The 12,144-nt window shown below is 38.9% G+C and overlaps 1 protein-coding gene across 5 annotated transcripts in view; it reads right to left on the bottom strand.

Moving 5' to 3' along the window:
* AIG1 (androgen induced 1) overlaps positions 1–12,144 on the bottom strand; it is a 252,002-nt gene that overhangs the window by 48,048 nt on the left and 191,810 nt on the right. For 3 of the 5 annotated variants that reach the window (XM_032873070.1, XM_032873066.1, XM_032873067.1), the window contains one exon: positions 1,485–1,600. The exons of the other annotated variants lie outside the window; for them this stretch is intronic. In XM_032873070.1, coding sequence (XP_032728961.1) covers positions 1,485–1,600 — 116 coding nt within the window. The remainder of the gene's footprint in view (positions 1–1,484; positions 1,601–12,144) is intronic. 5 annotated transcript variants of the gene reach the window in all.

Raw genomic sequence — 12,144 nt, 5'->3', positions numbered from 1 at the left:
CTTTCTTTCTTTCTTTCTTTCTTTCTTTCTTTCTTTCTTTCTTTCTTTCTTCTTTCTTTCTTTTTTTAAGATTTTATTTATTTATTTGAGAGAGAGAGTGAGAGAAAGAGAGAAAGCACAAGATGGAGGCGGGTCAGAGGGAGAAGCAGACTCCCCATTGAGCAGGGACCCCGATGTGGGACTCGATTCTGGGACTCCAGAATCATGACCTAAGCCAAAGACAGTTGCTTAACTGACTGAGCCACCCATGTGCCCTAGGCTTTTTCTACTAGAAAAAATCAGTACTTAACATTTTAGGTTGAAACAAAAAATTCTAGAAAGTGATGAGGAAAACAAACAGACTTTGTTTTCCAACAGACTTTGACTAGTCAATGGAATGGCAGATAGAATGAGCATTACTGCACGTTTGTTCTGGGGTCTTTCATCTGGATGTCCGTTTAGATCTAGCCACAGGGTATGACTTCCTAGAAACAAATTTCCTTTCTGGTCAGATCTGGGGCATTATGTGGTCATTCATGCAAAGTACATGAAGTACTGTATTGAACTTTATTTTGTACTTCTGGGCTGTCTAGAGCAAATGCTCCACAGAGACTGGGCCTCCCAAAAAGCTCCAGGATTTTGGAGGGATTAAATACAGTTCTGGGGGTGTTTGGAAGAATGTGATGCAGTCGTTGAGGTTTAAGGGAGGGGATAGTGACCCAGAACTCAAGACAAGAGAGGCAGAAGTGCTGGTGGGAGGGAACTCCTCTAAGTGTACTAGTCCTCCAAAAAGGACTTGGAATTCCAAAGAGAAGTAAGAAATTCTGTCTTAAAAGAATTCTGAAATTTTGAAATATTAAAATATGCTAAGAACGGAAACTAAGGTGAAGTAAACCCAACAGTCAACTGTGCTGTTATCGGATAAATGTGGCTCCACCCACTTGAGACTTATTTGTGCCCAACGGAGCAAGTGGAGATTTCTTGTGGCTTATTTATCCCAATTAAAAAACAAAACAAACCCTTAAATGCCTATTATGTGTAATCGCTAATTGTAAGATAGGTTCTAAACTGACTCAGAAGAATGTCCGTTTTCACTTGTTTCCTATGAAGTTTAAGATCACTCCTCTAAAGAAGCCATTTCTTCTGTCCTCATTTGCATTTGCTCACCAACAACAGCAACAACAAAAAAATCCCAAGCAAAAAGCCCTTAAGCAATAAAACTACTGTCCAAGAAAAACATTTAGTTTGAAAAAGAGTTGAAAAATGTAGCCTTGGAAGAACCATTGCTTACATGGGATTGTTCAACAAATTCCTGTTGTGTGAGGTTTGGCATATACTTTCTAAAAATATAAGCATCTGGGGAAATGAGACAAAGCCCAGGTCCTGGACAAAATGAGGCACGCAGTGTGAATCTGTTAGTGATTATATCCATAATGAAATATGTGCCCAAATTTAGCAGTGCAAAATCTAATACAATACGAAAGCCCAGCAGGCACTGTCCTTACCATAATATATAGCCAACAGAGAAGGTACATATGGCGGCGAGTCCGCTGCTCCTGCTGGGATACGCATGGTGTGATGTCCTCATCTCGATTAATATAAAGGGCAAAACTGTTGTGTGCTGAAAAAGAACAGAGAGCAGGTGACACAGATTCTTATCATTGCCCCTCAATACTTGTTTTGTCTCCAGCAGGAGAAGGGATAGGGCAAATTCCTAGCAAAAGCACTATAGCAGAGAGCAGCTGTATATGGCTTGTCTAAGATGTAGGATGGACAAGAGAACATGTGATCCATCGATTGCTCTACTGGTGTTTTTCTTCTATATCTGAATTTTTAAAATTTTATTTTATTTATAACTGTCACAGGAAATTTCAGTAATTTTGAAGGATGTATAGGAAAAAAATTAGAACATAAGAAAGGAATAAAAATAACCACTGTTAATATTTTGGTAGGTGTTTTCCCTCCCCCTTGTTTATATTATTTATACATAGTTAAGATCATGCTGTGCATGGAATTTTGTTTTGGGACTATACCATGAGAAGTTTGGCGAGGGGTGCAGAGGGAGAGAGAGAATATTAAGAAGACTCCACTCCCTGTGTGTGAGTCAAACTGGGGGCTAGATCTCACAACTCTGAGATCATGACCTGAGCCAAAACCACGAGTCAGACACTTAACCAACTGAGCTACCTAGGTGCCCCAACATGAGAATTTTTAATATGCCATTTTAGAAATTCTTCTAGAATATTAACCTTTATATAGTTGCTCGAAACTCCATTTTATGGATATATTGGATATACCAAAATTATTTGGCCAAGTCCTGTTCTTGGACATTAAGTAGTAAAAGATTTTAAATTATTAATTTATGAAAAATTTCATGATGAATATCTTTCATAGAATTCTTTGAATGTTAAATAATTTTCTTATAGTTAAAGGCATAATGCCAAATTATGTGTGTAATAGCAGCAGGTTAAGAAATAATGTCAAATTAGTTTCCAGAAAGGTTGTACTGGTTTTTACCAGCAGAGTATGGATCTAGATATGATGTTTGAAGACTGACTCCAGAGAAGCTTGATGGGACCTTCGCATTTGTTTTTTGGACTCAGTGACTACTCTGATGCTCAGTTCAGTGGGCCAAGATGGGGATGAAATTTGGTAAGAAGTAAGGAAAGTCAGTTTATCCTGGTGTTGAAATTTGATGAACAGATGTAAGGGACAAAGAGCTTCTTAGGTAAAACTGGGTTAGGATATAGATTTATCTTCCAACATTGAAGTTTCTCAAGAGTAAGGAGATGGCAGAACTGAGAACTGAACCATGAGTAAGTTTGAATTCTACTTCGTACCTCCTTAATGGCCATGAAAGAATCTTTGCTCTGTTCTTCCTATATTGTTTAAATATTCAAGGAAAATTCAGGAAATTGAATATTATAATTTTCAAACTCTCATAAGTATCATGGCACATGGTCCCAGGTGGCAGATGGGCCTTGACAGGAAAACACATGGTAGTGATATCAAAGTGAGTATCTTAGACAAAACAAATTGCTTATATTTATAGAAAAAACAGAAATACAGGATTTTTAAAGAACTACAAGGATAGTGGAAATTCTTTGCTTTAAATGTTCTCCTCTAGATAACTATGCTAAATGCCAATAGATTAGTTACTGAAGTCCGGTATTCCTAAAACATCAGGTGGGTGATTCCACAGTTGGGTAGCTTTATATTTCCTTATTCTTTGCTTCTCTATTGTTTTTCTAAAACAGTATAATTAGCTCTGAAAGGAACCATGCAAAATGTACATGTGTGTTGATACAGAGACAGTATGTGTTTTAAAGATCTATTTTATTGTTTTATTCACTATAATCTAGTCACCTGAGATGACATTGGCCTGGAGTTTCACCAACAGTTTGAGAGGCCAACAGTACTTTTGCAATGGTGCATTCATGTGTAAAATTCAAATGTATAGCTAATGATAAGTCTAAGTCTTATCAAATCTTATACAGGAAAAAAAAAAACCCCAACATTCTTAACAAGAATTATTAACTTCATTTTACACTGAAGATAGTGCTAACTGACTCTGGTGACCTGTGTGAGTTATAAAACCATGGTGATATATTATTTTTTGATTTATTAATATTAAAAAGCATTTAAATTCTACCTCTTCATCCATTGCTCCAAACTGAGTAGAAAATCATCTCTTTTCTATAAAATTATATAAGTTCAAATAACTTATCTGAATATTCTGAGTTATCCAGTTATCATTCTTTTACTTAGCCTCCTTGTTGATTATCAGATGTCATACCTAGAAGGGTTAGGGTGTATTTTGATAATGCCAGACAGAAAATCTCTGAAAAATAAATATCTTTCTAGATCACTTCATTAATGGCATCATCACCACTAAAAAGGAGCTACTTGTTCCATCAATGACATAATCAGTGACAGAAGATCTTTCTGAGTGCCAGTTGGCCCAGTGGCAAATCTTGGGTAACAGCATATCATTCAGAATTTTCAGGCACTGAAGAATGTATATCTCCCTTTCTAAAAATATGTAATGCAAATGATGTTTACTGTTAAACAGTACATATTGACAAAAGTAAAAGTAGTGTAAAATATTTAGAGCAAATATAAACATTGCTCTGCAGGTAGTTAAGGTTTTATAAACTAAGAAAATGGTAAAGATCTAGAAATGGGCCTGCTGAATCTCTAAGTAACCTTTAGCAGCTCAACTGTAACCCAAAATCTGTAGCAACAAGAGGGATAATTATTTTAGAACTACAGGTACAAGAAATCCAGTTCTAATCCACTCCCAGGCAACACTGTGCTTGAATGACTTAAGAACCAGGAAGGAAATACTCAAGTCCATTCAAAACCACCTGCTGTACAAAAACAGTAGTCCTACGTTTTATTCACTGTGGTATTTGTAGAAAAGAGCCTGGCACATAGGAGATGCTCAAAAAATACTGATAGGATAATTTAATCTTCAAAGCAACATTTTTAATGGGAATTTTTAACTACATTTTGCAGATGAGATGACACACACTCAGAAAAGATCATTGTCTTGCCCAAGATCATAGAGCTAGTATGTCTGGAAGTAGGATTCAAGACCAGCTCTGTTTCCAAATGCCAGGCTCTGTTTTCTACATCAGAATTGTATTTGTCAAAGATATAGTTAAGTAATATTTGACTCAATAAACCTGTGGGAATGCATGACTTAAGATCACTTACATTGTCACTCAATTGACCAGAACTATTTTTTTTTTTTTTAAGATTTTATTTATTCGACACAGAAAGAGAGAGAGATAGCGAGAGAGGGAACCCAAGCACAGGGAGTGAGAGAGGGAGAAGCAGGCTTCCCACAGAGCAGAGAGCCCGATGTGGGGCTCAATCCCAGGACCCCGGGATCACGACCCGAGCCAAAGGCTGACGCTTCACCGACTGAGCCACCCAGGCGCCCCTGACCAGAACTATTTTTTGCTTGAGCCTCAAAATAAACAAAGAGGTCTTCACTGTAAAAAAAAAAAAAAAAAAGTATTTTGCCAAATGTGTTCTTTCCTAAGGCATATAAGCATTCTGAATAGTAACAAAACAAGCTGGCATAAAGTTAGGACTTCTCAGTGGTGCACTGTTAAAAATGGATGGAGGCAGTTCTTCCCGCTTTTGGCCCAGAGGAGGTCAAGGAGTAACTTTCTTGGTCATCTAGCCTCTGGTTCATCTGGCAGCTGCCTTTGTCATGTTGCCCAAACTCCACCCCAATGAGATCAAAGTCACAGACCGAGTGCATGAGCTGGGGAGTCGATGCCACATCTACCTCAAGCTCCAACACTGGACCTTGGGTCTGTCTCCCAAAAAAGTTGGTGACATGCGAGGCAATAGGTGACCAGAAGGGTCTGAACATGACAGTGAAACTGACCATTTGGAATAGGCCCAGATTGGGTAGTACCTTCTGTCTGTGCCCTATTGTCAAAGGCCCCCAGGAACCAGTCAGAGACAGAGGGAAGCAAAAAACCACCAAGTACAGTGAAAGTCTCACTTTTGATGAAATTGTCAACATTGCCCAACAGATGCATTACCAATCTTTATAATCAGAGAGCTCTCTGGAGCCATTAAAGAGAACCTCTGGGGACTTCTTAGTTTGTGGGCTGCAATGTTGATGGCCGCCATCCTCCTGACATCGTAGATGATATCAACAGTGGTACAGTGGACTGCCCAGCTACTTAAGAACCACAAAGGAACATACTTCAATAAAAGATTATCTGAAAACTAAAAAACAAACAAACAAAAAAAAGGTATATTCAAGAATGATCTGTGATCTGTTTCTATTTCTCAAACACAAATACCTTTTATTTTATATTATTATTTTTTACGGATTTTATTTATTTATTTGAGACTGAGAGAAAGAGAGAGAGCCTGAGCAGAGGGGAGGGGCAGAAGGAGAAATAGACTCCCCACTGAGTAGAAGCCTGACTTGGGGCTTGATCCCAGGACCCTGAGATCAGAATTTGAGCCAAAGGCAGGTGCTCAACTGACTGAGCCACCCATTTGTCCCCACAAATACATTTTAAAGTTTCCTCAGGTTCCTCAGATAGACTTTGAATGAGTAAAGAAAGATAAAATCTGGTTGCCAGAGGGGGTTCTTAAGAATTGCACTGGACTGTTTTCTGCAGTGCATTGTCAATAGAACAATTGCCCACAGCGGAGTTACTGAGGTTCTACTGTTTGTTTGTAAGTGCTAAGTCAGATGAAAGGTTGAGAGCCCAATGAATAAACCTTTGATTTAATCTATCAACTCTGCCCTGGAAAGCACTGATCTAAAATATAAGCAGTTCTCCTATCCCAAGCTCCAGTTTCCAGTGCCACTAATTTTAATGAGACTGTGTTCAAAAAATTGCGTCCAAAAAGGGAAGCCCAAATCCATCTTGGTTTTTGGCATCCTTTGTGGATTTTCTTAATGAGGTTCAGGTGTGTTTCCATTATGGCTCAGTGATTACCACTACGAACTGACCAGCATTCCAAGGCAAAGGTCAGTCCATGGAGGATCCACCAGGTGTTGTTACCTCTGCACGGAGACACCCAGCCTTGAGCAGAGGGCTAGATTCAAGGAGGGACCCATAATTCAATTATGATGTGAAGGAACTAGGATAAGAAAAAGGCTTTGTAGGAGAGGCTCCAAGGAAGAATGCAGTCTTATTAAGTAGAAAGATCAGGGAACTGGCATTTGGGACCTAGTTCTGATTGTATCCTTCCTACCACATTATAAGACTTTTTGTCAGGCTCCTTTACATTTGTGAAGCTCAGTACTTTTTTTTTTTTTTTTTTTGTAAAATGAGGGGGTTGCATTAAACTAGTGCACCTCAAACTTCAGTCATGATAAACTAGTATTTTAAACTTTGCTACATCCCATACTAGGGGTCACCCAGGCGTTAGGCTTGATAGACATGGTGTCCAAGGGCCATGAAAATGTTTCAATTTCTTCTACAATCAGAAGAAAAAAAATGAACTTTTAGAATTGATGATTATATCCTCTTCATATAATGCAGTCATAAAAGGTTACATATATAATATATACATATAAAATATATAAAATCTATAATAAATATTTATAAAAATGCATATATTTAAATAAATGTATATACATATATATATATATATATACACACACATATAAGTAAATGTCAGAAAGGCCCCAAAAATGCAAAGTGCCTAGGGCATACTAAAGTCAAAAATCATACTGTAATCCTGTCTCAAGCCATCTCATTTTTTAAAAAAATTATTTATTTATTTATTTTTAAATAAACATGTAATGTATTTTTATCCCCAGGGGTACAAGTCTGTGAATCGTCAGGTTTACACATTTAACAGCACTCATCATAGCACATACCCTCCCCAATGAAGCCATCTCATTTTTTAAAAAAGTATTCTTCATTCGATTCAGATTAAAAAAATACGTGTATTTAGTGGGAAACTTAAGAGACTTATAAATTCTCATAAATAGAATATCACTTGATAGAAGACAATCACAAAAACAAATACAATGAACACTAACTGATCTCAATAAATATATGGCTAAATATGTGAGCCTGATTGATGGCTCTGATTCTGAGGCCTGAACTTGATGTGTTCAGTAGGGAGGTTAGTAAGCATTAGAGAGGCATTAAAGATGTACTAGCATGAAATAGAGACTCCCCTAAACAGAATCAGAAGGATTGAAAGATAATTGAGAGGGAATTACCTTTTCACTACTTGATTCAATATTGCTTTATGCCCGGTCCTTGTGCCACGTAAATTATCTTATCTATCATCAGAGCTACAATGTCAATGCACTGGAATAGATTACCCATGAGTTGTAGCTCTACCTTTTAAGTGATGAATTATTTGATTTATGAACAGATGTTCTTTTGCCAGAAAAATGGAAAAAAGATGATAGGAAGTTGAGGTATTGATGGAAGAATTTAAGGGTATTTAACAGGATTATAGAAATGGATTTACAAGGCACAAGGAGGATCTGGACATGCTCCTAGGAAAGACATTTTGATTATCTGTGATGGCCATCAGTGGCCTACACCAAAAGGGGAGTCTTAGAATAAACTTTGCTGGGGAATACATAGAAGGATAAAATGATGCTGTGTGATGGCATGAATTCAGGCCAGCAGAATGAATGAATTAGGGAACTTGCTCAAGATGATTTTAGAGCTCTAGAATCTAGACTACTGTTTTTGTACAATACAAAACAATAAACTAAAGATCTGAAGAGCATGTTCTACTGCCATTTCTCAGGTCTTCCTCCTCTCCAAAATAGTTTTTAATAGGAAAGTACAACTCCCATACCACGTGAACCCCAGACAAAAATCATTTCTTCCTTGGAGGCAAAACTGGCTTCTGAATGTGAGGTCTCATTTACCACCCCCTGCTCAGCTGGATAATAAGAAACCTGGCAACCCCATATCCACCTCCATGCATCTGGGGGACACAGGCAGAACTCTGGGTGCATTCTCAAAGTAATGTATACATCAAATCACCAGATAAGCTTCTTAAAAATGAGATTGCTGGGCCTTGCTTCCAGGGTGTCTGGTGTACTGGATATGGAGTAGAGCTCACAGTGGTCCCCATGGAGGTAAACCACAGTTCCTGTCTTTGCGTTTGTCATGATATCTAGGGTTTCTTATATCCCTATGACCACTTTTGACTATAAATAAAAAGCTGAAGGATGGTTGTATGTGTGTGCGTGTGCACAGGGGTCACCATGCACCTGCATTCTTGGAGTGACCCAGGCTGCAGGCAGGGCTGGAAAAATGACCAGACCTTCCTGGCAGGATGGGGTAAGGGAGAGTCCCTAAGGTGTCCTAATAATTTACAGGTCTATCACAAATAAAAATACCATGCAAAAATGCTCTAAGATACAGGAAGTTGTACATTCCATATTATAATTCAATATTTTGTTTGCTCTCTCCAACATACACCTGTAGATTAAATGGGGGATAGTAAAAGTGAGAAATCTTAGTCTGTAATAAAGCAAGAAGGAATTTCTGAGTTTGAAGATAGAGCCCCTTGTATTAGCAAAACATGATCTAAAAATGTAAGAAAAGGTGACATCAGAGATGACTGGCAAAAATCACAAAATACTCATTGCTCCGAACTTTGCAAAGCTTCTGGGCTTTCTGAATAAGTCAAATGTTTGAAGAATCCAGGAAGAAGCAGAGCCAGGTGGGGACATGCACAGAGCGAGACAGCTCTTCTCTTGGGGCAACTGTAGATCCAGAGTCAGTAGAGGGGAGGAGATGCCCATGACATCCCAGGCACAGAGGAAACAAGCCGATGCGGGCTCTCAGATACCTAAATTTTTAACTTGGGAAACCTGTCCATGTGTTTCATCCCTGCCACCAGAAATGGTTTTTATTAATTTTACTAATTGGCCAGCTCAAAATTTGTCATCTTCCCTCACTCTCTTCCACAGAAGAGATTTTAGGGTGCTGCTATCTTAACTACCGTAGTTTCCAGTTCTCCACAAGTCTAAGGGAGCCTTCTCATGGCATAAGCTTCCTGCTCCTGAGGTCTGAGGTGCTGCTCTTGGTGGGGCTATGCAACAATATGGACAGTGATGACATAGAATCTTTCCAGAAACTGACAGATCTTTTTTGATTGTGCCGTGGTGGTGGATAGCTATTCCTGCTGGCTTACATAGACATCTCAGAACACAGAACTGATGAATCACAGAACACCACACCGTACTATAGGTTGGCTAATTGAATTTAAATAATAATAATAATAAAAAAAAAGAATCGGGTTAAAATGTGACCGAGGGTCAGAAACTTAGATTCAGTTGGAACCAATATTTATCGAGTGCAATATGCTCTGGGCACTTCCAAAACTCTTCATGAGCTCCATATCTAACGTGGGACTAACCCTCACATTAGCCCCAACCATCTTTAGGATATGGTTCCAATAATTAGGCCAAATAAACAAAATAGTGCCACGCCTTATACCAAGACAGGCATATCTTTGCAAATAAGAGCAAACGGTGCGTCACAGAAACAATTATGGTGGGACAATGGCACCATTTTACTGGGCTATTATTTTTGCATTTAAAAAACATTTTTAAGATGACTTGAGGCCAGTTAATATCTCTTGCTGAGTCTTCCTAAGGAAGAGATCCACAAGGTGCTAAAGGTCTGTGACACGATTTGGGAGCTTCAGGGTGGAGCCAGCATCTAGCGGTTCACCAAAAAGAATTCTTTTCAGGAATGTGATGCCAGAGATGACCCATGCTGTACCTTAAATTGCAACAGCAACTTGAAAGTGACCTATATTTACTTCTTCCATGAACACTGCACGAGTGTCTGCAGTTGTCACAGAATAGCACCTCTAATTGCTGTCCTCAGACAAACAGGTACAGTATGATGGAACCCTCGCAGTCCTGCAGACCTGTGATGGTACGATGGCCTGGGGGATTTGGTCTGCTCGGGGTAGGGCACAGCAAAACTTCACGTGGCAGGAGACATTTGAACTGGGTCTTTAAGTGTGATTAGGTCTTCAAAGAAGACGTTCATTCACAGAGCCAAAAAGTGTGTGAAGGCACAGCACACATCACTGAGAGATCTGTCACCTCTGTAGGACATGAAGGAGAATGACTAGTTCAGTTCAGACCTGTCAGGTAGGCATAACCCAAATCATGGAGGGCTTTATATGAACTTTGTCCTGTAGGAAGCAGAGATACTTCTAGAGGCTTTTAGACTCCTTCCATGGAGTTTGATGTAGATGACGTAGGAAAAATGGACTTGGATATTAACGGTAGAAAGAGCAAGCTGGAGGTAGGGCAGAGGGTGGATTGGTGAGAGCAGAGTTCTCTACCAACCCACTCCCCTCTCCTTCTAGTCTTCTATCCTTGCTTTTCTCATGGAATAGACCCCATTCTCTCCCTGACTTCCTTCTAGAGCTTCCTTAGCTTGCTTTCTCCCCTACTTCTCTGCAGCCTCTCCCCCTACCGGTCCCCTTTCTACTCTTTTCTGTCTCACTTTAGTAAGTACCATAATGCTGAAGACAACGGAGGGAAAAGAACAAAAAGAAAGCCAGCCTTTAATTTTCCCAAATACATATTTGACACATAAACACATAAACATGATTTCTTTCATCTCTCTGTTCTGTGTTGCTTTGCCTATATTAATTTATGTGCATAAATACTGAATACATAGCAACTGGATACTCAGTAATTTACTGAACTCCTAATATATCCTCACTTTTATGCTAGACAGTGTCCTCTAGTATTGTGTTTAGTTCTCACAGCAACTCTAAAGCAATAGTTATTTTCACCCTCATTTTATAAACAAGGAAATGGAAGAAGAGAAGGATGAACTTGTCAGAGATCACGCAGGTCTAGTAAATCGTGCAGCCAGCATGAGATCTCAGATCTACCTGACTCCAAAACCCATGCTTTTAGGGAGGGACACACATTGCTTCCCAGGCTTCTTTGTTTGTTCTTTCATTCAATAAATTCTCCTACCATGTGCCACTCAGGAGTCCAGGTACTTAACATATACCTCAGAACAGAGCAGACAAAGATTCTTAGACCCCATAAATGACTGTTCTTGGGAATGCATTTCTATTAGGCTCATAGAGATGTCCACTGACAGTGAATGGATAAAAAGATGTGGTGTATATATGTACAAAGGAATATTACTCAGCCATCAGAAAGGATGAAATCTTACCATTTGCAGTGACGTGGATGAACTGGAGGGTGTTATGCTAAGCGAAATAAGTCAGTCAGAGAAAGACAATTATCATATGGTTTTACTCATATGTGGCACTTAAGAAATGAAACAGAGGATCATAGGAGAGGGGAGGGAAAAGTAAAATAAGATGTAATCAGAGGGAGAGACTAGGAAACAAACTGAAGTTTGCTGGAGGGGATGTGAGTGGGGGGATCAGGTAATTGGGTGATGGACCCTGGGTGTTATATGCAACTGATGAATCACTGAACTCTACACTGAAACTAATGACACACTGTATGTTAATTAATTGAATTTAAATAAAATAAGATAAAAAAATTAGGCTTATACAGATTTGAAGCCTCTCACCTCAGAAAAGGCCAAATTCATTAGGGTTGCATGAGGATTATATGAAATCGTATAGTAAAAGTGGCTTGTGTGGTATATGCAAAAAATAATTGAAGTTATTTTG

Source organism: Lontra canadensis, unplaced genomic scaffold, assembly GCF_010015895.1.
Source record: "Lontra canadensis isolate GAN:19392208 unplaced genomic scaffold, GSC_riverotter_1.0 scaffold47, whole genome shotgun sequence".
Taxonomy (NCBI): Eukaryota; Metazoa; Chordata; class Mammalia; order Carnivora; family Mustelidae; genus Lontra; species Lontra canadensis.
This window is presented reverse-complemented; position numbering and strand designations above follow the sequence as displayed.